General features: G+C 35.9%; 1 protein-coding gene across 8 annotated transcripts in view; it reads left to right on the top strand.

Moving 5' to 3' along the window:
• Positions 1-26,623, top strand: part of MBNL1 (muscleblind like splicing regulator 1) — a 189,481-nt gene that overhangs the window by 32,985 nt on the left and 129,873 nt on the right. For 7 of the 8 annotated variants that reach the window (XM_052647695.1, XM_052647686.1, XM_052647711.1 and 4 more), the window contains exon 2: positions 940-1,923. The exons of the other annotated variant lie outside the window; for it this stretch is intronic. In XM_052647695.1, the coding sequence (XP_052503655.1) occupies positions 1,750-1,923 (174 nt within the window). In that variant the 5' untranslated portion in view covers positions 940-1,749. The remainder of the gene's footprint in view (positions 1-939; positions 1,924-26,623) is intronic. 8 annotated transcript variants of the gene reach the window in all.

The following is a 26,623-nucleotide window of genomic DNA, read 5'->3' as shown; positions in this document are numbered from 1 at the left end:
ATGGAATCACTTTCTCCCTTGAGGTTGACTTCAGATTTGCCAGACACACTGACAACACTGCACTCCTTATTTCCCCCACATGACCTCAGCTTCTGCTTAAAAAATGTTCAAATAAAGGATGCTTTTGTTCATATCTCGCCTGCCTGTGATATATTGACAAAGTGTCTGCGGGCTGAATGGAATAGTTTTACAGTAGGAGTGCCACTTTCAGTGGAGGGGCAGGACTTAGGCTGGAGAAGGAAGTGAATTGGATAGGTCAGGAGAATGTACCATTTGTAAACACCCCTTTCCTTTTTTATTCACGTGTCAGGACAGCAGGAGCAGGCTGTTCAGTGCCTGTCCCTGCGCAGAGCCAGAGGGAAAGCAGCTTGGAAGTCGGCTGCAATTTTTAAACCTTGCTTTTTATTTCTTGGTAATGATTTCAAGTGCTTGGACTTGTTTGGGAAGCTGTTTTGAAACTAACATGGTTTAGTCCACTAACTGCATGTTGGGTAAATTCAAAACCCACATGCTCGTCCTCTTGCAGTGGAATAAGTCAGATCTGATGGACATTTTCTGTGCTTATAGCATAGTAATGAACGTCTGACAGGCGCGACCTTTCATAAGACAACCCACACTATTGGCTTTCTGCCCAGAATATTGCTGCAACACTATCTGTGATTGGTTATCTCTCTATCATGCATTGCTTCACAAGGGGAAACGGCCCCTTTTTTTAATAAATCTACGATGGCTGGCTGCAATATGCCTCACTGTAAGTAGTGTATGTGTGTCTCTGTGTGTATGTGTGTGTGTGTGTGTGTGTGAGGAGAGAGAGAGGGAGAGAGGAAGGCTGGCTTGAATATGACTTAGTCTGGTAGCACATGGCAAGGTTGTGATACTGTCTTAGGACATCAGTGAAGAGCTACTTAGTAAATCTTAACCTATCTCTTTTTTCTACAGGTTGGTACTAAGAAGTGCCTTTCCTGACGTCTCTGCTGCTTGGAACCGCTTCTAGAGCAGTCTCTGCTTTTGCCTTGCTTGCTGCCAGCTAGACTGTGACGACAGCACATCCACCCTCCACCTCTAGCCCAGACACCCCCATTTCTACTTATAATCAAGAAAAAAGCTCTAAGTATCTGGCATTGCCCTAGGCTGCTTTAGTTTTAAAAGAAAAGTTTGCTGAAAAAGTAAGATATCTTCTGCCAGGAAATCAAGAAGGAAAAACAAAATCATTTTCTCGATTTTGCTCTAAACTGCTGCATCTGTCTATGCCAAACTAATCAATACCGATTGCACCACCAGACTCCACTGCAAATTCAGCTGTGAGGAGATTCCCTTTCAGACAACTTTGCTGAAAGCAGCTTGGAAATTCGGTGTCAGAGGGTCTGCCACGTTTTCATGCTTGCATTTTGGGCTCCAAATTGGCACTGGGAAGGGGTTACTGAGAGCACAAGGCTGATTCGAGGCCCTACTTTTAAACGTTCATCTACTTACGATCCTAGTATTTCTCTAAAAACCAAAACCTCTTTGAATTAACAGTTTCATGCTGTGAATTTCTAGTGGGAGATCTTTTCCTTGATATTGAGAACACAATTTTCCATGTACTTTTAAAGCAGGGAGTGGGGGAAAAGTATTTTGGAGGGGACATTTTCATCATTTTACAGTTTTATCAGTTCAGTTCTTTTTTTTTTTTGGTTGTTACTTTTTTTTTTGAAGGGGGTTGGGTTTGTTGGTTTCACTGAAAATTTTAACTACCTGTAAAATCTAAACATGGCTGTTAGTGTCACACCAATTCGGGACACAAAATGGCTAACACTGGAAGTATGTAGAGAGTTCCAAAGGGGGACTTGCTCACGGCCAGACACGGAATGTAAATTTGCACATCCTTCGAAAAGCTGCCAAGTTGAAAATGGACGAGTAATCGCCTGCTTTGATTCATTGAAAGTGAGTAAATATTATATTATTTTAAGGATACGCAATAATTGAATAAAGGGAATATGGACATGCAGTCCACTGAGTTTGGAATTATGGATTGCTTTGTTAATAATTATACGGTGTCTTCTTGTTGATGATGTTGGGGTGGGAGACTTTATTGAGAAGCAATAGAGCCAAGTCTGGCTAAACTTTGTTATGATAACTTTTATCTGTCCTTTAATCCTGTGATTTTTTTTTTCTAGAGCAGAAAGTATGAGCCTACTTTTTTTACTTAGTACTGGCTAAGTCAGTCTAGAGAAATAGTAAATATAGATACATGTATGTGTCAGCATATGCATAGACTGTATATGGGGCTATAGCAGTGGCTAGATGGGGATGGTTTGTTTTTGCTTGTTTGAAAACGTGCTGAACAGTTGTAAAAGAAGAGCAGATTTTGTCAGGTAAACTTGGATAGACTTTTTATATTAATATTTTGACATTATGGATTTCCTTTTTATTATATGAGCATATTATTTTAAGGCCAGGAGCAATGCATTTTGTGGAAAATATAACTAGAAGTAAGGTTCTGAACTGCTTTTATAGTATACTGTCAGAGGCATAAACTTGATTGAATGTGAGTTTTATAAATCAGTGGAAACTCTATAAAAAGTACTATTATTAATTGGACTTTTTTGTTTCTAAAATTCAAATGTGAAGTAATTTAGCAGTTTTTTTTCTGTTAGGTCCTGATTATTATTATTTATTTGTAATAGTATCAGCCAGACTGTAAAACGTTAGCTATTGTGGGTACTATAATACTAGCACATTCAGTTTAGTATATTTTGACATTCAAAAATGTCATTGGATTCGTATTTCAGGTATCAAGTTTGAAAGTGAGTCTTTTAAAAGATAGCATACATGTCTTTATTTTGATGTGTAAGGTCAAGACTACATATGTGAAGATTCCTAGGTACTCTCTACATACTTGGTTTAATTGAATTGCCTTTGAATATTAATATGCAGGTGTAATTCACTCTGAAACTTTGAGAAGGAGGTTGCTATTATTTTGACAGATATATAGAAGTGAAGGTTTCGTAGACATATCTTGTCTGATGCAAAAAAAAAAAGGTGCTATAAAAATTTTTCGTTAATACCATAGGGGAAAATTAACTGATGTATTTAACATAGAAGTTAACTCATATCTCACCCCAGTGTTATGAGTTAAGTTGTGAGTTAACTATTTCAGTAAATTGCTTTTTGATCAGTTTGTCCTGCTCACTTTGCTAAAGTTTTCACCAAAGACTCAAGGATATTATCTTCAAAGTAGAATACAAAAGAAAGCATTAACAACAAGAAAAATATAATGTTAGGTTGTTCTTAATGACATAGTTCTAAAGATCAATAAGCAAAAGTTATAAATTACCCCTGGGCCTTTTTTTCCCTCTTGTTTTGAAAGGCATCTCTGAAGGGCACACAGTAGTTGTACCATGTGAGTGTGTCATCCTAAATTCTGCCGACTGAATTTAGGTGTAATTAGAGACTGGGACCATAAAACGAGGGGCAAAAGGCTAATTATGCTTGTCAATAACCAGCTTTGTCCGTAAGTAACCCTGTTTTGACCCAATTACTACTAAATCCAATTTTTAATCCCACAGACAGTTGATGGTGCACTGTTAGCTGAAAAACGAAGGATATTAAACTTAGCTGTGACATTGAGTGGTTTCACAGAAGACCTGCCTCCACGGAATTTGGAAGCATTGTGAAACATTAAAATTCAGTTGCTATTTTCCCCTCTCAAAATATTTTTTTAGTTGCTACTCACTTGTGGCCACAGAACAGTCCCCCTTTGAGCAAAGCGGCAGCATTGCTTAATGACATGCTGTGTGGTTAACAGGATTCGACTGCCACATCAAGGACTTTTTCAAATAACAATTTTAAGATTTTAAATTTACTTTTGAAATGAACTCGTTATAGCAGCTAATCAGTGCAAACGTTGTCCATACTCTTTGTTCTTTCTAAGAGAAATGGAAATTTAATTTATAGCGTCTAAAATGTAGTAAAATATTTCCATTTGAATAAGAAGAAGAAAAATAAACCCAAATTTATTTCTGGTGGAGCTTCATCCCCAGAATGACAGCAGCTTCTTAAGTGTTAGTGAAATGACTCTGTTAAAAATTAATTTAAAATTTTTGGAATGTGTTAATTAGGTATTCATGTTTCAAAAACCATGTTTCATCTATATGTGTGTATGTTTGTAACTAACACATGTGATTCTTGATACAATATTTAGAATCCTACTTTTTAGGTAGTAGTCTTCCTGTGTTTGACTTTGTGGCTAAAATAGATCAAAAACATATTTTAAAACAGTTAAAGTAATTCTGTGACTCATGCCTGAAGTTCTGAAATTTGGGAGCATTATGAGGTTTCCATGCCAGTAACCGCTGGATCATTTGTTTTGTTTCAGAGAGTAAACGGAAGGAATTTAGAAAACTTGTAATATCCTGACTTCTTTAATAAAATGTGTTCTATGTATTGCTCCAATCCATAGTCTAGCCTTTTGTGAGTTCTTGAGCCCTGAGATGGAGGTAGCCTGTGTAATCTCCTATTTTTAGCAAGTTAGGAAAGCAAACCAAATACTCTCTGAGAGGACCCTGGGAAATGGCTGTACCCTTCAGCTGTGCTGTTTCAGACTTTGGCCAGGCTCCCAGGTGACTTAGGTTTATAGCAGACTTCTACAGAGAGGAGGAGAATTCATTTCATTAAAAACAGAAGTCAAACAGTTCAAGAAAGTATTTATGTAGAAGAAATCAAATTGGCATATTCTAAAGGGAATAGGAAGAAAATCAGCTATGGTAGCATTTTAGTTGCATAGTGGTGATTTTAAAGTTTAAATAATTAACTTGGATGCATTTACTACATGAAAACATAGAGTTCTGTATCCCAGTAATTGTGTTGCTAAATAAAATGGGAATATATAATAATGAGAACTATTGTACAGAAACAAGTCACGAAATAGAAAGATAGCAATAAATAGAACAAAAGCTATAATAATGAGTACTCATTTATAAATTAAATCATGTGTCTTAAGTGCTTCATTTTTCTCACTTAATTTTGCTTTTGCACTTGCAGTATTAATTTACAACAAAGTATATTCATGTTGAGAGTTAAATTTTGTACAAATTCGAGGTTTGAGTGTTTTATTGCTTTAGGTAGTCTGAACATCAGAAAAGGTGTTTTATTTAATGCTGGAGAGGGTTTTTTTTCCCCTTCCCCTTATGGCTTATAAAAGGGATACCAAAAGAGAAATATGTCAAAGGGAAAATGTCCACGCTGTAAGCTGCTTTTAGAATATTATGTTTCAGAAATGATTCAGAGTAGTTAATGGCAAGTTACTTTTTTTCTTTGGTAATAATTTCTTAACTAAAATTAAATAGTCAATATAAAGAAGGCCTACAGGATGTATTTCAATGTGATGCCAAGTTTTTTATATTATCAAAAAAGTAAGCTTTCACTCATCTGGTCAGCAGAAATACACTATAGCTTATGGAATTTTTGTTTGTTCAAATATCCATTTATCTTTCAGATGTTAGGGTGGGGGGAATATAACCTTTAGTTTTTATTTTCTAAAAATCTAGCAAGACTCTTTTACCTCTGAAAAGTTTAGTCCCTTGTTCTCTTATCAAATTAGGCAATTTTGTTTAGGATAATTCATTGTTCATTTTACACATGTTTGTGTGTACAGTTAGCCCAGCTGATCAAATTTATCATAGACACATCAGAGACCAGATTCTACTACGAAGTGCCATGGAATCAAGTGCCAGGTAGATGCGTTTAAGGTCCCTCTGAAGACATGGCATAATATATGAAATAATAAAATTAGCCATTAGAAGACACACAGATAGGTAAACATACAGGTAAATAAACAACTAGAAAACCCAAAGTTAGAAATACAAATAAACCAAGTTTCTGGACCAAGTTTCTAGATGGTTATGTGGGGACAGGCATGAATGGACCTAGTAAAGTGGTCTCAAGCTGTTGACAGTTAGATTTTAGAAATCTTCCATTGTTAGCACAGTTTTTATCTTCAGTTTAGCTCCAAATCCTTGTATAATCTTTCTGTGTGTCTTTTAAACCAATTTAACTGATAATCCTGACAAAATGATATCTGCAAGTTTTAGGCTAAACATCTACTTTTGAATTAAAACTTTGATCTAGTAGGCTCTTAATTGGAATAACTTTTACCTAGAATTTGTTGTCATTGTCTTTTGTTAAGGGCACCTGCCATGTGATATTACAACTTTGACAGAGTATTATATTGTGTGTACATGTAACTCTGTAGGTATATATTCAGTGTGTCTTTCAGTGACAGGTTGACAGGACTTCCTTGTTACCCTCTAATGACTTAAGAGATGAACTATGAGCATAATTTGTGTAGCAATGTATAGCATGTTAAAGTTTAAGTTAAATTTTCTAAGCAGAAACTTCACAACTTTGTAAAGAACACCCTGTAAATGTGCCAAGTGTGATGTCATTAACTCTGACACGAACCTTTCTTTAATGAAATTCTCAATAGCTGCAGCTGCTTTGGTAATACTTAAAACTTTATTCATTTACCTATTTATGTTCTATGGTTTGACTTTTTTTACAGTAACATTTTTAAAGAGGTAAAGATTTTTAAACTTCTGGACAAATTTCAAGGCATGTTTTAAATCATGATATGTAAGGCACTAATTCTGGAGCTTCTTTTTTTTTCTTCATAAGATTTTGGTACAGTTGTGTTTTTTCTTTTTTGTATTTAATCTTGTTTCATTTTTTGTGTGCGGCAAAACTAAAAACAGTTTAAACCTAAAGCAGTGTGACACTGATAATCGAGTTCAAACTTTAATTGTACTTCAGAAGGTACATAAAAGTCTGATTCCACAAATGGCCTCAAAATGATTCCATGTACAAACAGGGCTGTTACTGAGTGCTGTTACTGACTTGAAAAAGCCTGTGCAGCATGGGGTAAATCTTGTATTCAGGAAGTGTGTGACATGCGCCCAGTTCACGCGAGAGGTGAGAAATTGAATGTTTCTCAGACTCAGCGCAGACACCTAGGGACCTAGTTTGGGAAGCTTAAATGCTGTCATTTTCCTTGCCAAGGATAAGTAGAGGATTTCAGCTATCAACATCACTAATCTGTTACCTTTCATGCTGAGCAATGTCTCTGCCTTCCCACAGACTTAGACAAAGCTTCTTATTTTCTTACAAAGAGATCCTATTGAGCAAATTTTGAAGTTTTTTTTTTTTTTTAACTTTAGCAGAAACACATTTTGTGCTTGTAGATAGGGCAGCAATTTCTATGTTAACAAGGCCAAAAATTATGTCAGTGAAAATGGGTAACTAAGTAGACGGTCTTTAATTTAGCACTGATGCTGGTTATTTTTTTTAATTAATTTATTTTTTAATTGAAGGATAATTGCTTTACAGAATTTTGTTGTTTTCTGTCAAAACCTCAATATGAATCAGCCATTGGTATACATATATTCCTTCCCTCTTGAACCTTCCTCCCATCTCCCTCCCCAGATGCTGGTTAATAATATGCCAAAGCTTCAGTAAAAGCAACTGAAAAGGCTTGTTAGAAATACTTAGTTGCTTAAAGTATAACAGATTGTTAGAGTAGTGATTTCTTGGTGAATTTCACTATAAACAAGAGTAATTTTGGTGAGGACATCTTATTCCAAAATTTATTTATGATAGACTATAGAGTTTTAATACTATTTTTCCTATATAAATAACATCAAATGAACATCACCTACAGTGTTACTTATACTCTTGTGGCACATTTTTGACAGATTTAAACTTTGAGATAGCATTTGGTTTGTTGTTAGAGATAAAACTTTCTGTATTATAAGGACTTGTTTTGAAAAATTCTAATAGTTATAACTCACACATTATTATCTGATTGAAAGGCCTTCTCTTGAATACCTTTCAGCCTTGGCCATGTCTGATCTGTATTATTCTTGTTTTATCCCCAAGTTCTTTACAGCTTCTTACATACCCAACATAAGAACTGTTGGTGAGATCCCTTTTTACATTTATCTCTAGAGTCATATAGAAATCATTTAGACATTTTGTCCATAAGGAACTACATTTAACATTGAGTAACAGAGAAACCTTTCCTCTATCATGTGATGGTGGTTTAGTCATTCAGTCTTGTTAGACTCTTTGGTACCCTATGGACTGTACCCCACCATGCTCCTCTGTCCATGGGATATCCCAGGCAAGAGTACTGGAGTAGGTTGCCATTTCCTTCTCCAGGGGATCTTCCAACCCAAAAATTGAACCCAGGTCTCCTGCATTGCAGGCAGAGTCTTTACTGGCTAAGCCACCAGGGAAGCCCAAGGCATAAACAGATTAAGGATTTATATTTCAGTAGGTTGTCCAGGCCTATGTGATGACTCTGCAGTCATTGGAACTTAGATTTCTTCACCCTTAGGTCCCAAGGAGCACATGTCTTCCAACTATAGGTTTATTTAAAAATCGTAAGATGGCCATTGCAGCTCCAGCCATCATTTCTGCATTCTAGGAAGCAGGAAGAGCCATGGGCAAAAAAGCCACTGCCTGGTCCACTTAGGCTCTTTTTAGCAAAAGTCTTTTAAGCTCTGCCCAGTGATTTATCCTGGTTTCTTACTGGTAGCAGGGAGGGCTGGAAACTGTATTCTTAACTGTTGCCCTGATTGAAACCATGCCTCTGGGTAGTTTAGGTAGGAGGAGGGAAATGGATATTCAGGAGGCCAGTCACTGTAATGGAGAGTTAGAGAGATTTATTTTCCTCCCAGAAAACTTCCAGAATCAATTAACCCCTCTGAAAAGCACCTGGGTATGGGAATGGTTGAAGAGAGATCACTTCTGAAGAGAAACTTGTATCTTCTTATCTTGGTAAACCTGTTATCACTTTTCCTGTCCTAGCTAATGAGAGTTGTTTTTTCTTTTTTCCCTTTCAAATCATGATGTATTTAGTCAATAAAATCTAGCATATCATAATACAAATGGATTGATTTTTACTAATGCAGAATAAAAAATTGTTTGCTTTTTTATTTTTCCTATTGCCAGTACATATTTATATGCACAGTTAAATATTTATAACTGGAATATAACAAGAATGTAAGTCATAAAAAACAGGTCTCAAATGATTTTGACAAAAGAATCTGTATTTACTCTGATCCCTGTTTCTGCTGCTTCTGGAGATATATGTTACTCTTATTTACTCTATATGAAGCAAGATAAAATCAGTTATTATTTATTAAGAATCATTCTATGATGGTTGGTATTTTCAGTGCTTTTAATTTTTTCATAGTATTAAGTCCTCACCAGTACTCTTTGAAGAGTTACCAGTATCACAGCCATTCCTCTTATGGTCACACTGAAGTATAGAGGAGTTAAGTGATGTATGTGAAGTCATTCAACCAGTAAAAGGTGAACTCCAAGCCTGGTAACCTAATTTCACTGCCTATACTTTTAACAACTTTCCTGTAAAACATTACTTCTTAATTTATATATCCACATCCCAAAGATTCAGCAAAGAAAACACCTGAACAGCAGTGCTTTAGAATAAAAATTAATGTGTCAGACAGATTTGCAGCATTGGGCCTAAAGCAATAGATACTCAAAAGTAATTATATTTTAAGTCAACAAATGAATCAATAAGTGAACACAAAATGGCAGCAAGAATGCTGCCACCAACTTTCAGATATGTTTCTTTTAAATGTATGGCCATGTAGGAAAACATTTTGAGTTAATCATCTTAAGTAAGTGGTCACTGTGTAAACCATATAGCTATCCCCCAATGTATTAAAAAAAAATGCCATATTCCAAAGTTTTAATCATTTAGAAAGCATTTTCTCACAGAAGCAGTGTGGTTAAGTCATTAGTCCAACCCTGGGAAGCCTAAGTAACCTATAGGATGCTTGAGTTATAGTCCGGTACAAATAGTACCCTGGAAATTCTGATTATTAATTAAACCCAGGAGGCTCCCCAGAAGCACTGTGAATACCTTCTCATCATACATCTTAAGTAATATTAGTCTCATAGACCCCCAACTGCTTTTGTTAAACACTTTCAATGGGAAAAATATATTTCAAGTTTCAGTTTGGGGCTGTGCAAATTCACCAGGGCCTAGTCCAGGAGAAGTGGCCTTTCCCAAACTCCTGGACATATTCTGCAAGCCAGTGCAGTAGGTTTTCTCAGCTCCACATTTGGCCTGCTCTGCCCCAGAACTGGCTTTCAGTAAGGCAGTGGCTCAGAATCATAGGGACTACAGACAGAGTATGGAATGAGGGTTATTCAATATTTGGGAAATACTCAACCCTTAACATTCATTGGAAGGTCTGTTTTAGAAGCTGAAGCTCCAGTAATTTGGCCACCTGATGCAAAGAGCCAACTCATTGGAAAAGACCCTGATGCTGGGAAAGATTGAGGGCAGAAGAAGGGGGAGGCAGAGGATGAGATGGTTAGATAGCATCACCGACTCAATGGACTTATATTTGAGCAAACTCTGGGAGAAAGTGGAGGACAGAGGAGCCTGGCATGCTGCAGTCCATGGGGTTGCAAAGAATTGGACACAACTTAGTGACTGAACAGCAACAATGTGGAATGAGGGGCTGTAGTCTAAAGTTTCCCCAGGGTGGGAAGACTTTTTTGATATATATCTTCCAGGTAACCTTTCTTTTTTCTAAGGACTCAACCGCTTTCTTTTCGAATGTAGAGGTTTTTGGTCCTGAGTCTGCTCCACTGTGGAACTTCATGTTAGTGAACAAATTTCTCCCATTCTCTCTTTTTTTTCTAAAATTATCAAAAGCATAACTTTGTTTTTAATACCATTTCTTTCTAATTACTAGTAAAAATAGGTGGATAGCGAAAATATCAGATTAAAAAAACATTTTTTGGCCATTGTATCACAGGATATAGTCAAGGGATCAGCAATAAAGAAGCAGATATGACAACAAAGATGTTTAGGAGGTGATAGGGGATGGGAATTTCATAGTTCAAGGAGTGTAACTTAAACACTTGCTATGTCAGAGGAAGATACTAAAAACACAGCCCTCCAGGGACAGATTGCTAAAAGGGAGACCAGTGTATTAGGTGGTGGTGGTGGGGTTCAGAGGCGAACGTCTCAATAGCAATTGGAGGGTCAGTGGAAGAGAAACTTGTGGAAGAGAAACTTAAGGAAGAGAGAGAGAAATGTCTCCAGTGGTTTATCTTTCCTTTTTCCCTCTCTTCCTTCTCACAACTACTAATTCCAAGACCACAGTTGGGAAGAGAACTAGAGAGAATCCCCAATCAGCAAGCTCCCATAGCCACAGGCCACCAGCCTGGGCCAGCTGTTCCTGCATCACTGTTGGTCTATTGGAAACCACCTATATTTTAATACCAGATCACAATTTTAGGCCCAGAAGGATTCTTCTGATGCTTTCTCAGTTTGTTCAGCAATGCTTATATATTTTAACTTGTTTGATTGAGATACACTATTCAGATCCAAAACTGTTTTCTCAAGACTCCATAGGACCCCAGGCATCTTAAGTTAGAATTTGTCTCTCTGCATTAAATTCAGACATAGGGTAGAGGCTTCTGGTTTTCAGAATCACTTATACTTAAGTCCGGGCTGTTCTTTTTTTTTTTTAATATAAATTTATTTATTTTAATTGTATTGGTTTTGCCATACATTGACATGAATCCGCCATGGGTGTACATGTGTTCTCAGATAGGTAAGAAGCATCTGCTATTAATAATTGACAGTAAATTATGCATGCAAAGTAAAACATGAAAAATTAAAGTTAGAAAAGCTGGGAAGCTTTTCTATCATTTTCAATTTTATGCACAAGTATGGACATAGTCAGTGTATAGGATCTGCTAGTGACAGATAAATTACATCTGTAATTCATCCTTTTCCATGTTACAGCATTCAGATGATTATTTGCTTTCAAATATCTTTGCCCATCTAATATTCTAAAATCGTTCATTGACTGCAGATAAGTCTAGTAACATCTTCTAATCCCAGGAAGTTAACTTACCAAATGGGCCAAGTTAAAAGAAAAAAGATTTTGGAGAAAAACAGAGCCAAATTTATCATGCCCAAAATAAGATTCCTTTTTGGTAGATAACATTGCCCTTCATAAAACAATTCCCCTTTAAGGGAGGCAACTGAGAAATAAACCATGAAGAAAAAAATAACTAAAGAATTCATTTATTTATAAAGGATCCTGTTAAGAAAGATCTGTATTCTGAATGAACCATCTTTCTTCAAATTATCTCATATCTCTTCATGACTAAGTGGAAACTAATGAAATCTAAATCTAGCTATGAGAAAAAGATTATCATCATGATGTTATTTATTAAATTTTTTCACTATTATGAAATTTCATTGCCAGGTGTTGCCTTCCATGAATCATAGCACAGTAATAAATTGAATACAAATGTACACATAAAACACCAATATATTAAAAAAAACTACAAAAACAAAAAAAAACAAACTCATCTTAAACTCAGAGAAACTAAACAGTCAGATCCACATTGAAGAAGAGTCATCTGCATTACAAGTTCTTGCATGGTAGAGTCTATTTAAGTAGCTTCTCCAAAACCTTTGAACTATGACTGACATATAGTAATGACATATAACATACACATAGTAGGTTAACTATACAGAACTATAGAGAAACTATATGCTTGTATTAGTAGAATGTGTTTACGTTGTAAATGACTTGTACACGATTCATCATATTCCAAAATTCAGCAAGATAAACCTGAATTCGATTGATTCTTAGGTGAGATATGCAGAAATGGTTAATTTTACTCATATGCAGAAATGGCTAATTTTACTTGCCTGACTAGATAATCATCTGTTGATTATGTAAGATGCTGGGGCTTAGAATGATTAGGTAACCTGTGCAAATTTGCACCACCAGGAAGTGGCCAAACTGGGATCCAACACAGGCAAATCCGTCTTTAGAGCCTATGCTTCAACCTTCACTCTGAGTTTTAACTCATTTAAGCTGACACTGTTATGAAGTACTGCATAGCGACTTTCGCATACAAAAATATAGTGTTAATTATTAGTGAGTCTGTATATTAGAGTGACAGACATATATACTTAGGCATATTTGTTGAGAAACTGTATTTACCTGAATTTAAGACAACTATACTTTTAAAACATGCTCACTCCCATGTTTACTTAATTCAGAAAAAAAATCCCTGAATAATTGCTAATAAGGTTTTTTTTTTTTTTAATTTAAAATGGGAAATTATACTAAATTTTAACTGGGAGTTTGACAGCATAGGAATCTAAAACTTAGATCAGGAAAAGTTTTAATAATCATGCCAGACTGGAAGCAGTTTAGAAAAGCAAAATCGGCTGCTTTGGGGAAAAAAAACAAACAAAAATTTCAGTACTCTAAGACAAAGCTTGGAAGTGAAGTACAGGGCACCAAATAAAGAGGATTTTGTTACATAATTATCTTTATGATTTTGTTTACATTAAGTATACTTTCTTATTCAAGAAGTTATAATTGATATTTTTCTAATTCATAGAACCATGTGACACTATTTTGTAAACGGGTGAGAGTTCCTTCTTCATATTTCATGAGTTTCAGTGGGCATTTTTAATAATACTAAAAACAAAAAAAACTGCTTAAACTTTTCTAAAGTCTTTTAAAATTGTACTATATGAAACTGAAATCTAGATTAAACCATTCACCCACCTCTTTGACAAATTCCTATTGTAGGTCACACTTAAGTGTTTGTGCTAACTTTTAATATTGTGTTTTAAAACTTAGCTTGGAATAATGTTTTAGTAGCTAATTTAATTCTTTGTATATTTGCATAGCACTAGTATCCAGTAAGAGGAAAGTTTTTTCACATGAATAGTTAATTTTAAAGTCACTCACAACACTGGTTTTAAGGCTTTTGAGTTATTTTTAGTTGAAATAAAAATGACTAAATATAAGAATCACTGTTTGCATTTTGTTTATGATGTTGTAAAAAGAGCATGTTTACACTCAGAAAAAACATGGATTTAAAAATATCAAATTTCTGGGCTTCCTGAGTATTTAGTAATTGTTAGTTTACATTGAACTGTTGAAAGAAGTATCTCAAATATTAATTTCATTATATGATTTAAAATGTTCTGTGAGAGATATATAATTATTCTCCTACAGCGTTTTGACAAAAGGGAAGAGAAAACCTTTAACATCAAGAGCTGGTGTTACAAGGAAGCTTTCCTTAAATGACTAGAAGCTTAATGCCTTTTGGCCATTTTCTTGAATATATCAGCTTTTTCAAACAGTTAGATATGTTTTTACCAAAATTGTTTTTGATATATAAAGGAAATCAGTCCTGAATAATCATTGGAAGGACTGATGCTTGAAGCTGAAGCTCCAATACTCTGGCCAACTGATGAGAAGAGCTGACTCATTGGAAAAGACCCTGATGCTGGGAAAGATTGAAGGTGGGAGGAGAAGGGGATGGCAGAGGTTGAGATGGTTGGATGGCATCACCAACTCAATGAACATGAGTTTGAGTAAACTCTGGGAGTTGGTGATGGACAGGGAAACCTGTTGTGCTTCAGTCCATGCGGTCGCTAAGAGTCGGACACAACTGAGCAACTGAACTGAATTGATATAAATTCACACTTGGTATATAAGTCAAACTTATTTTGTGTTTAGAACCAAATTGATCACAGGGAAAGGTGAGTGGTTTTCCTTGTCCTTTGATTTAATTTCTCTGGGCATTTTCTTCATTAGTTTGCTTTAGTGACAGGTTTTTTTTTTTTTTTTTTTCTTTTTTTGGTGTTTTCTGAGTGTCTAGATTGGCCTCTGAGAAGGCAATGGCAACCCACTCCAGTACTCTTGCCTGGAAAATCCTATGGATGGAGGAGCCTGGTAGGCTGCAGTCATGGGGTTGTTAAGAGTCGGACACGACTGAGTGACTTCACTTTCGCTTTTCACTTTCATGCATTGGAGAGGGAAATGGCAACCCACTCCAGTGTTCTTGCCTAGAGAATCCCAGGGACGGGGGAGCCTGGTGGGCTGCTGTCTATGGGGTCGCACAGAGTCGGACACAACTGAAGTGACTTAGCAGCAGCAGCAGCAGATTGGCCTCTATACTCTTTCCCTTGGGATGAAATTTACAGTAATATTTTATAACAAATCAATATTGGTGCCAGGAGTAATGTTGCCACAGATAGTTTTTACTTGGTCCCGATGCTACCCTGGAATTTTTAATCAAAGTAGCATCTGTATAATAATTGCAAAAAACCATATGCAGAAGTATATAAGTAAAAAACTTTTCATGACAGAGTAAGACCAGGTTAAGTGCCAAAACCATAAAGGCAGCTGGGTCTGGGTTTGATTCTATCAGTTGCTTCCTAGTGACTTTGTGCCAATCACTTTACCTCCCTAAGTTTCAGTTTCCTCCTCTATAAAACAAGACTAATGATTCCTTCTTTGAAAGTTTGTGAGGATTGAGGGAAATCACTTACATAATGTACATCACTCCATGCAGCATTTTGAGCAGTGTAAACACTCCATACCTAGTACCTGCTCATGATGTTCTTGTCTGAATGCTGGAATATGGTCACGTTATCGTCCCCTTAAAAGAAGAACTTCCCTATGTCAGAAGAGACCTCTCATTATTTTGCATATTGTGCTATAGGTACTTACTCATTTTTTGATTTAAAAATTTAAAAGCGACTTTTATCTGCATTATCACATACTAGCTTATTCATTTACCTGTTATCAAGAGAAAACACCTCTTAACCTGTAGCATGTGTGCCCCTTGACTTTAAGCTGATTGTAGTTGTTGTAGCTTGGTCACTAAGTTGTGTCCGACTCTTTTGTGAACCCATGGACTGTAGCCCTCCAGGCTTCTCTATCCATTGGATTTCTCAGACAAGAATACTGGAGTAGGTTGTCATTTCCCTCTCCAGGGGATCTTCTGAACCCAGGGATTGAACCTACATCTCCTGCATTGGCAGATGGGTTCTTTATCATTAAGCCATCAGGGAAGCCCCTTTGGGGTAATATTAAGTCATTGTTTATATCATTGTGCCTGAAAAGCCATTTCCTAAATGCAGGTATCCATGAATGAAAAAGTAGTTGTAACCATCATTCCAAATTTAATTTCATTTGACACTAATGCCTCTTTAGCTCTGTGTTAGTCTAACATGAATAATTCACATTTGATATTTCAAATGTGTATTAGTTATGTAAATTTCTTCCTAAAAGACTTACCTTGGACTTTTTTCAAAAATAAAATTGATGTTTATTTAGTAAAGTACCTGTGCAGACTAGAGGGTTAAGTATTAAAGTCTGTTTTTCATGATTTGCTCTATCCCTACTTTGTTCTTTTTATATTTGTATAAACTTACTTAGTTGGTGAAACATCTACCCCTTAACGTCCTAAAAGGTGTAAAGTGAAAGTGAAAGTGAAATCGCTCAGTCATGTCCGACTCTGCGACCCTGTGGACTGTAGCCCGCCAGGCTCCTCTGTCCATGGGATTCTCCAGACAAGAGTACTGGAGTGGGTTGCCATTTCCTTCTCCAGAGGATCTTCCCAACCCAAGGATTGAACCCGGGTCTCCTGCATTGCAGGCAGACGCTTTATCCTCTGAGCCACCAGGGAAGCCCCTAAGGCAGCATTTATATCCAAGATATTCCATTTATCACATCCTTGTTTTTCCCCCCTTTTATATTACTCAGAATTGATAGGAATCCCATTCTAGTCCAGGAAAATGTTCTCTTTTGCTTCAAGATATTTAAAACGTGCTGGCCTAATTCACAAGTTTGAAATTTTTCGCTTTGGTTAGAAATAACGATATATACTTTTTGCAGCAAATGGAGAGAAGTACCCCAGCTCCCTGATATTATTGTCTTTTCTGGACTGGTATAACTTAGTGGTTTCCTGTGACTAGCTCTGGGTTTTCCTTTGCACTTGGTGTAAATTTTGTTATATTTGGTTTCAGAATATGAGTTATGTATTTACTGTTTGATTTATTGAGCCATGCCACTTCCTTCTTGTTAAGGCTATTGATTATTGCCCATTCTTTATGCTGTGTATTGATTTGGTATGTGGCAATGAGTTAATTGCATTACTTGATGTTAAAAGAGGATCAAATATGTTTGAAAGAGATGCTTGTAGCCTGTTTAATTGAGTTGCCTATTTAGGCTTTCAACATGTTGTGAAACAATTAAGAAAAAGTACAGGAGGACCTCTGAGGGTAGAGATCATAAAACTTGTTTTCAGCTTTTAGATGATGCCAAAAATTGTGTAGTAAGTCATTGCTGGCATTAAATGGTCAATTATATTGAGTTAGCAGATGTGTAAGTGCTAGGATTTTCCCCCTGTATTTTGTTTAAAAATCAAAGGAGCTAACACCCTTGGATGCTCGCATTTTATTGAGAAAGAATCACGTCTTTCTAAGAATGGTTTCATATTGAAACCATGGGTTATTGGGTATATGTAGAAATAACAAATGGAATGTGTATGTGTGTGTAGGTGCTAAAATTTGGGGGATATTGCAGAGAGAAAATTAAGCTAAATGAGTAAGCTGGGAATCAACTGAGGTTTTTTTATCTACTTGTTTATTTCATGTTTCTTAGCTAAAAAATATTTGTCTATGTAAACAATAACATTTAAAATGAGGTGATATTTACTTGTTTTCCTTGACATTAATTGTTTGAATTTTCTGAACTTCAGACAGTCTATACTTAATGTGAAAAAAATTAACCTTCAGAATGAGATCATAGTACCGTGGTCCTGTAATGAATGTTACCTTTTGTTTTAGCAGCTCAATTGGCTGTAATCCATGGAAAAGTTTTTATTTCCCATCAGCTCCAAGGTAGGAGCCAAACCAAAGTTAAAGAAACATTTTCCAGCAGACAAGTTTCTACAGATACTATCAACAGTCTAAGAGTAGGCGCTTGTGCATTCACTGACTCACTCACTCACACAGACACACACAGACATTTCTTACAGAAATATTAGATTGGAAAAATATTAAAATACTGATAATGATAGTAATTCCAGGTTAATAAAGGCATTCCATATTAATCCTTCCTAGTCACATTATAGCCTCAAATTTTAAGTGTGTTTACTTTTTCAAAATTTGTTTCCTTTAGGATGATTGAAAGAGGACCACTTTCTCCCCATGTTTTTTGATCTCTAACCTTTCTGATCTCTAACCTTTTGTCACTTCTGGTTTATTTGCCTAGCATATGATTTTTGAAAAATGAAGTAATGCAAACAATTATGACTGGCTTTTTGGAAATGCCTATTAAAACCCTGACCTCAAAGGACCTGCCAGTTTGGAACTTTAACAGTAGAAATGTGAAACCTCAGCACTGAAAGTAGAGAGTGTGTAAGAGATGGCGCCAGCTGGACCATTTTGCTACAAATACCTGCTAGCCCCAAACCTTTCCCTTGCTTAGTGATCCACCAGACTAACAGTGAGTGAATGAGTGAGTGAGTGAAGTCGCTCAGTCATGTCTGACTCTTTGCGACCCCATGGACTATGGCCTACAAGGCTCCTCTGTCCATGGGATTTTCCAGGCAAGAGTACTGGAGTAGGTTGCCATTTCCTTCTCCAGGGGATATTCCCGACCCAGGGATTGAACCTGGGTCTCAGGAACCACTTAATTCCATGTGAGTCAAAAGCTGACATGGCATGCCTGCTGTATGCCAGGTAGCATCTTAGGTACTTTCCCAGGCTTTTTGCGCAAAGCAAAAAAGATCTGGAAAGTATATGTATATATTTCCCACCTCTGCTACTTGTCCCACCATCTATATCTACTCAGCTGGAATCTCTAAACCAGGAGACATGGCCAGATACATATTTTCAAAAGCTCTGTGCTCCTGGTTAACAGCTAGTCTTTTAATACTACTAAGAGGTTCAGGGAGTGTAGTATTTTTTCCACGACTTCTGAATCCATATAGAAGATATATTTTTCTTCCAACAGTAAAATCATCTGAAAGTCTTCACATACTCCAGACTCTGCATACAGAGCTGACTTTGCTTTCTGATTTAGTACTGTGGATTCATTTGAGAGGACTTCCCCAGTGGCTCAGTGATAAAGAATCCGCCTACCAAGGAGGAGATGTTGAGTTAGATCCCTGGTTTGGGAAGATCCCCTAGAGGAGAAAATGGCAACCCACTCTAGTGTTCTTGCCTGGCAAATTACATGGACAGAGGAGCCTGGAGGCTACGGTCTATGAGATCTCAAAGAGTTGGACACAACTCAGCAACTAAAAAACAATAATAAATTTGAAAACGTGACTTTAAAAAAGTGAAATAACCTCACCTACTTAATGTCTTATTCATGGTTAGAACGTGGAGTGGAGTCACTTTATTTCATTAATGTCCCTGCTAGCTTTTGGATACAAAAATTTTTTTTTTCTCTCTAAATAACATTCTTTATCCCTAAAAAAAAAAAAAAAAGAATTGTAATTAGCAAGGTTCAGTTTTGATATGTATCTTCTATTTTGTTATATCTCTTCTATTAATTACATTAAAATAGTTTTTAAAAGAATGCTACTTTTAAGCTTCTTATAATATTTGTCAACAAATGTGGAGTTTCAGTGATGACCTAGTTGACCTCATAATTATTTTATTTTTGTAAAATATTTTGTATTTTTGCATATTCTGTTTCATCTCATTATCTCCAAGTAATTGCAAATATAATAATCTTGAAGTAATTCTAATATCTTGTCTTTGAATTTCTAATTGATCAGGGATTAAATGAACAAAATTTTCTTACTTTAGAGGCAGTCCTTAGGCATAGCAAATGAATAGACTAGCCTGGTAGATATAGTTTTATAAACTATCAAGACGTGAAAGTGATCCTGAAAGTCCAAATGCCATTTAGAACTTCATGCATAAATTGTATGTGTTGTTCTAGGAAGCAGGGAAAATTGATGGTCAGCCTTAGCCTGTAGTATATTTTGACAGCATGAATGAGTCAAGCAAGCAATTTTCCAGACTGTTTAATAGTACAAAGTAAAGGACTTCTAAGGAAGTCATTCTTATGACTAGCTGAAAAATATTTTTCTTAGTAACTGTTCTCTAGAAAAACAGATCACCATTGGAAGAAAAATGAAATCTGAAGTTGCCAGCATTCTGAAAGTGATTTAATCACTAAAATGTGTTTACCTTATAACAAAACTCCTTAAAAGGATACTGCTTCATACATTTCCGATTATTTAATGAATGTTGTCTTAACTTCAATAGGAAATTATTTAACACCCTAATGCACATTAACTCCATCACCTTGGCAGATTATTGGTCATTGTATTTTTTTAAACTATTTTAAAAATAAATTTCCAGTAGCACAAATAAAACTGCATCATCATAAAATTAAAGATGAAATGTTTTAAGTTTACCAAGTTGCTTGAAGTGTCTTCCACTGTGTGGTTCTAAGCTGCATTTGAGTGAAAATAGGACTTGCTCATAAAGAACCCACCTGCCAATGCAGGAGACATAAGAGATGAGGGTTCGATCCCTGGGTCAGGAAGAACCCCCTGGAGGAGGCCATGGCCACCCACTCCAATATTCTTGCCTGTAGAATCCCATGGACAAAAGGGATTGGCAGGCGACAGTCCATGGGATTACAGAGAGTTGGACATGACTGATGTGACTTAGCATGTAGGCACAGGACTTGACTGGTAGAAAATCATTCATTTGTGGATTTACAGATTCTATTCTCAGTGGTTTGAAAAGATGTATTGTCCAGCAGCAACTTTTGTACCAGTGACAGTGCTTCATGTGAACTTGATGGATTCCAATCACTGGGTTTGTCATTACTACATAGATATTTGGAAGGAAAAGCCTGTAAATCTCATTTCTAAGCCATGAGTAGCTATTATGTCAATTTGAAGAACAGAAATAAAATACAGTTAAAAAAAAAAGACACCACAGTCATTCACAGATTCTAGCTAGTTAAGTACCCGTGATTATTATGATTTATTAGTATCAGGTTAATATTTAAAATTTGGAAAATAACCTACTAACCTTATTTTTATTTGTAGTGTTGGAAGTGTTTCTAGCATTTTTCAAGTAGTAACCTGAAAGAAAATTGAGATTCATCTCGGGTTCCACTTGCATTTTTACTATAGTAACACTTGTCGGGGCAAATCACTCAATAGTAATGCCTCCACTACAATTAAACTTTGTAAACATTTCAAGAATAAAAACTTAAGGTGCTAAGTTTTTCCTTGAAAATACCTGACATTTTTCTAGCCTAAATTTAAGATTTGTTTTCTCTTTACATTTTAAAAGATTGTTCATGGAATGTTCAAGGGTTTTGCATGATATTTAGACAGAATTTCTTTTATCACTTTCAACATTGACCTCCAGTGATCCATAAATTCTTTGGATTGCAGTTAGAAGAGTTTTAGAAATGATGTCTTGCAATCCACTTGCTTTTCAGATTAGGAAACTGAGGAGCCACCAGTAGGGTTAGAGTTTAATCATATTCATGAAGATCCTGAGATTGCCAGGACTCTTAAATATGACTAGTCAATTAGTTATATCAAAAACTGGAATAAGCTGTCTTCATCTTGTGAAAATAGCCTATGATACACTTGGTTGATAACCACTATTAATTAAGGTCGAGTTGGTGCTGGTAACTGCCATCAAGGTGCATTCTTGACTAACACGATGCCTTGATTACTGGCAGTATTAAAGGTTTACAGTGTTTTGCTGTTTAATAGTAGATTCTCCAAAAAAAAAAAAAAAAGGATACCTAACTTTATACCAAAATTTACTAACAAAAGGATGTATTGGATATAATTTAATATCATAAAATACACAATATCCTGTATTTTATGTTCTATATAGCCAATTGATTTTTATAGAATGATTTTTTTAGTTAAACTTTTGCATCTGAAGTCAACCTGTGGTTACAATTGACAGATGAGTTATTAGTTCTCTTTCATTTCTCTTACTCATAAGAGGCCCTCATTATACAGTGATTATCAGATGAGACATACTTCATGAATAACTTTTGTTCTCTACGTTTTCCGACCATTTTATGTATTAAAGAATAAATCACTTTATGCCTGATTTTATAGTTGTTTTTCATGTTTCTTTTTGCCACAAGATGACAAACTCCTTAAGAAGGAGAAGCTTACATTCATCACCTCTCTATGTATAGTGATTTGAATGTCCTTGGCATTCGGTGTTCAGTGAATTGAAAGCAATGTTTCTTCCTGACCATGACTAACAATTGTGAGCAGATTTTATGTGCTTTCAAATTCATTAGAGAACTTTTTTACATGTACTAGGACTTTTGTTGGATAGTGACATATAACTCTTTTTAAACTATTTCTCTAAGGAATCTGGCACCCTTCATTATGGTAGGGCTCATCCAGTTAAATTGCTCTGGTGCCCTAATAGACTGTTTATGTTCTGTTGATGTAAATCTCTTGAGCAGGCCTTTATTTGCACTTCTGCCATGTTTTGTATGTTATCTTGTGCAGGCAGCACTTGAGGACCCGGTTGGGCTTCCTGATAACGATTGTTGTATGGACAGCCCATGTCTCAGAGGGGAATGGTAATTGGTCAGAGCAGTGGCACAATACACAGTTATTTTTGTAACAATATTAACTCGCTGTTAGTAAGAGTGATTTGTTGGGAAAGTATCACACGTAGATAGAACAGTATTAATTTATTCTTCAGAGGTTACGTGGGGAGAAGCAATACCACCAGGATACCAATATCATCACTGTTTGTTTTTCCTTTTTCTTTCACTCTGCTGAGATACTGAGAAGAGCATTGATTAATGTCGGTGTTTCTTGTGTGGGGAAACATTCTGGGGTCCAGACTGCAACTATAATAACTGTCGTTTTTATTGTAGACCTAATAATAATAACAAAGACACATGATATTGTCAGTAGATCATGTGACTCTGATGTGACACTTTAATTTTAGGGAAAACCAAAAGGTTTTGTCTTCCAAGTGTGAAACCTTTATGCTGTTACAAGTCTTCAACCCAAGTAGAACAGAGAATCCAAGCTTCCCCAAAGTATAAATGCGTAGGTCCTACCACTTGTTCACTTGCTCATTATTTCTTCCCTTTAACATTTCTTTTAGGAGCTGTATGACAGGAGCTACCTTAAAAAGAACTGAGAAGTTCTAGTGAGTCAGAAGTGATCCAGACTGTGTGTCGATGCCAGTAGTCCTAGCAATTAAGTATTCGATTGAGGGGAAACCTCCATTTATCCACTTTGAAGAGGATCATCAGGAGGGATTAAAAATTTAGTACTTCAGGCTCATTAAGGGTTAGAGTGGAGTAATTATGTAGCTGGTAACAAATGCTATAGTCTCCACTTGAACAGTAAGATATGTTATTTCTTGAGACTTATTGGCCCTCTTCAAGGAGCTTCACAATTTGTAAATGTTGTCTTCTTGGAGAATAAGTTCTGCTGACCCATTATTTTAGATTTGGTGTGCTTTTTTTTTTTTTTTTTTTGCAAAGTGTGCTTTCAGAGAAGGTAATACTCTTAAAGGAATATGGGCTCTGTAGAGTGTTTCCCTGTGGCATAAGCAATGCTTGTTGTCTTCATCAGTGAGCCTCTTCATACAGGGCTCGAAAGAGAACACCCTCCTACTACATTTACTGTGTTTATTGATGATTATGCTGCTAGTTTAATTTCCTAATCTTGCAAGTTGAGAAGTAATTAAATGCTCTTGAGACATTCTGTTGAGCCTGGTTTGCCATTCTTCATCACCAGAATTTTAAGAAACTTTGTTTTTAAATCAGCAAATCTGTGTTTCTGTTTTTCAAGTCTTCTTATTTGTATAGCACACAGGAACATGTTAATTTCAAAAGAACACACAGTTGGATCTACTTTTAAACTAATTGGAAGAGTTTGTGATAATTTGTTTTACCTTAAATTTTATTATTACTTTTTAATCTGGACATATTATCACCTAGGATAATCTCTTAATCCCTAACTTAAAGTCTATCCATTCTGATTTTAGATATGATTCTAATAAAACAGGTAATATTGCCATAATTCAGAACTATAAAACATATACATTATTTACACATACACATTACTTACTCGGTGATTTTACTGTATAAAAATACAGTTCAGGAAAGAAACATTAGAACTCTGTGGTGCTCCTAGTGTAGACAGACCACTGTAGTTAAGTTTTTACTTCCATTCCTCTATCTGGAAGCTGTTTGAAAGCAGAGGCTGTGCCTTAGTCATTAGAATCTCCATTGCTCACCCATAGGCCCAGTACGTGGTAAGCTTCCAGTAAATACCACTTTACTTGTATTGACTTTGAAATGGAACAAAATGTGGAATACCAGCTATAATAGTAGCTCTTGATCCATGCCATAACCTTTCTTGCCCCTGCCCTTAAGGTTTACAAAAAGCAGTTAAACTAATTATAACCATTATAGTTGTAAATCAGACCACTCATTTTTTAAAAATTAATTTTTATTGGAATATAGTTGCTTTACAGAGTTGTGTTAGTCTCCTGTATAGCAGTAGACCACACATTTCATTAAAAATTGACATAGACACCTCTTTGACAGGCCTGTTTCATTCAAAGAAATGAAAACTAGAGTTGTATATAGAATAGCAAAATCACTTGAATTTTCACTTCTCAACTTGATATCACAAAGATAAAAATACACACCTGTAGTCTCATCCCAGTCTAGTAACTGGGCTGAAAAAAAGTCCATTTAGTTAAGTAGCCAAATTGGTTGTTGGAGTTATTTTATGTGCTAGGTAGCAATATTGCTGATTGATTTTTTCATTTTTAATCATTTATTCTGTGAATTTTTCTCCCTAAGGCAGTGAACTGAAAAAGTGACATTTTTTTCTGCTGTTGATAAGCATTATGAGTAGAAATCAATAGTTAAATTGACCCAATAAAAGATGCCTGGGACCTACTATTGAGATGATAACATCAGAAAGCAACGTATATAGACTCTAACAAGGCCCAGAAGCATCCTTTGCTTTTGTTTTGCATATGTATTAAGTAGCATAAGGCTTCCCTGATAGCTCAGTTGGTAAAGAATCCGCCTGCAATGCAGGAAACCCCGGTTTGATTCCTGGGTTGGGAAGATCCCCTGGAGAAGGGGAATGCTACCCACTGCAGGGTTCTGGTCTGGAAAATTTCATGGACTGTATAGTCCATGGGGTCTCAAAGAGTTGGACACAACTGAGCGACTTTCACTTTCTTTCAAGTAGCATAAGACAGTGCTTATGAATTGCATTCCTTTTTCATAGAGAGTCTATATATGCCAGAATTCTGTTCATTAATAGATAGGCTGCAGTCCATACCATGTGCCAAAAACAGCTATATACTTGCTTAAAGTTTGCTAGACCTCTGTAACACATTAGTGTAGAATTTATCTTTTTTACCTTGCCAATCACCAGCTGCTTCTCTTTGACATTGTATTCACATTCTGTGTGAAAAATAGATTTTATATTTCACTTATAATTTATCTAGGTATATTTATTTATTGGACACTTGTTAAGTGATAAAGAAACTTTATAAGGAGAAAGGATCAATATATTAATAATTCTAACTCCCTTTATATACAAATGCAAAATTCATCTAACTGTGCTTATTCAGTCAGTGCTGAAGGAATATTTTCAAATCAATGGTGTATATAACACTAATATTAATACTATGAACTCCTTTTCTACATATATCTGTATGTTCTTTAAATATAGATAGGATACATCTAGATCTGTGAGTAATTGGCTTTTTTTCCTCCTTTATTCTGATCAGTGTCATAGGTAATTTGTAAAGCACATGGTATGCAAAAACAATCCCCCTCTTCTCTTTTTGGTTGTCATGACTGTTGCTGACCAAAATCAAATAATTTCTCTAAACCATGCTTTCACTTTTCCGCTTCTCTAGTCAGAAATAAATCCTCTGTGTACTCCCTGAGGGAGGAATAGTTTAGCAGGGAATCACTTAATAATCACTGTTCATTAATCACATAGAAAGAATCCTTTTTTAATGTCAACTCTGTCATTCATATAAAATGTATGTTTCCTTGAAGAATCTCTGTGAATTACTTGTTCATTCTCATTGCTTTTCATATATTTCATTATACTCCTTAGGAGCTCATTCATTTCAACTATAAATTGAATGTTGCTTATGTACAGAGTCTGTGACTAACAAGAGATAGCAATGGCACCTTTTCTTTGATTTACTTGTTATCTTCTGGTCATATGAATAGCCTGTTGATTCAGCTCTCTCCCTGCATAGCTTGTTGAAGGCTGCAGGGAGTGGCATGGTGGAGATGGCTTACTTAAGACCTCTTCCTAACTCCAGGTTAAGTGACGTCATATTGGCAGCTTAAACTTGGCCATGGTGGGAGGATTTACACTGTGGAAATTGGCAAATGCTACAACTCCCTCCTCAGAAAGCCACTTATTAAACACTTAGCAGCACCCACTAGTTATAGAATTATCTCTTCTTTTTTGAACAATTGTTTGACCATGTGGAATAGCCATATAGAAATTTCCTTGCTTTCTGTCCCATTTGCCAGTGGAGTGACTGAGCAAATTACTTATGCTTTCTGTATCCTGGTGTCCTTATCTGTAAGAGAGGGATAATAATGGTACCTGCCTTGGGATGGATATGATGTTGAATAAGAAACATACTTTTATCAGTCTAATAGCAAAATGCTTGATGTACAATGAACACACAAGTAGTATTACTATTTAC

This window comes from Budorcas taxicolor, chromosome 1, assembly GCF_023091745.1.
Source record: "Budorcas taxicolor isolate Tak-1 chromosome 1, Takin1.1, whole genome shotgun sequence".
NCBI classification, from domain to species: domain Eukaryota; kingdom Metazoa; phylum Chordata; class Mammalia; order Artiodactyla; family Bovidae; genus Budorcas; species Budorcas taxicolor.
Note: the sequence above shows the minus strand (reverse complement) of the source record. Positions and strands in the feature narration are given on the sequence as shown.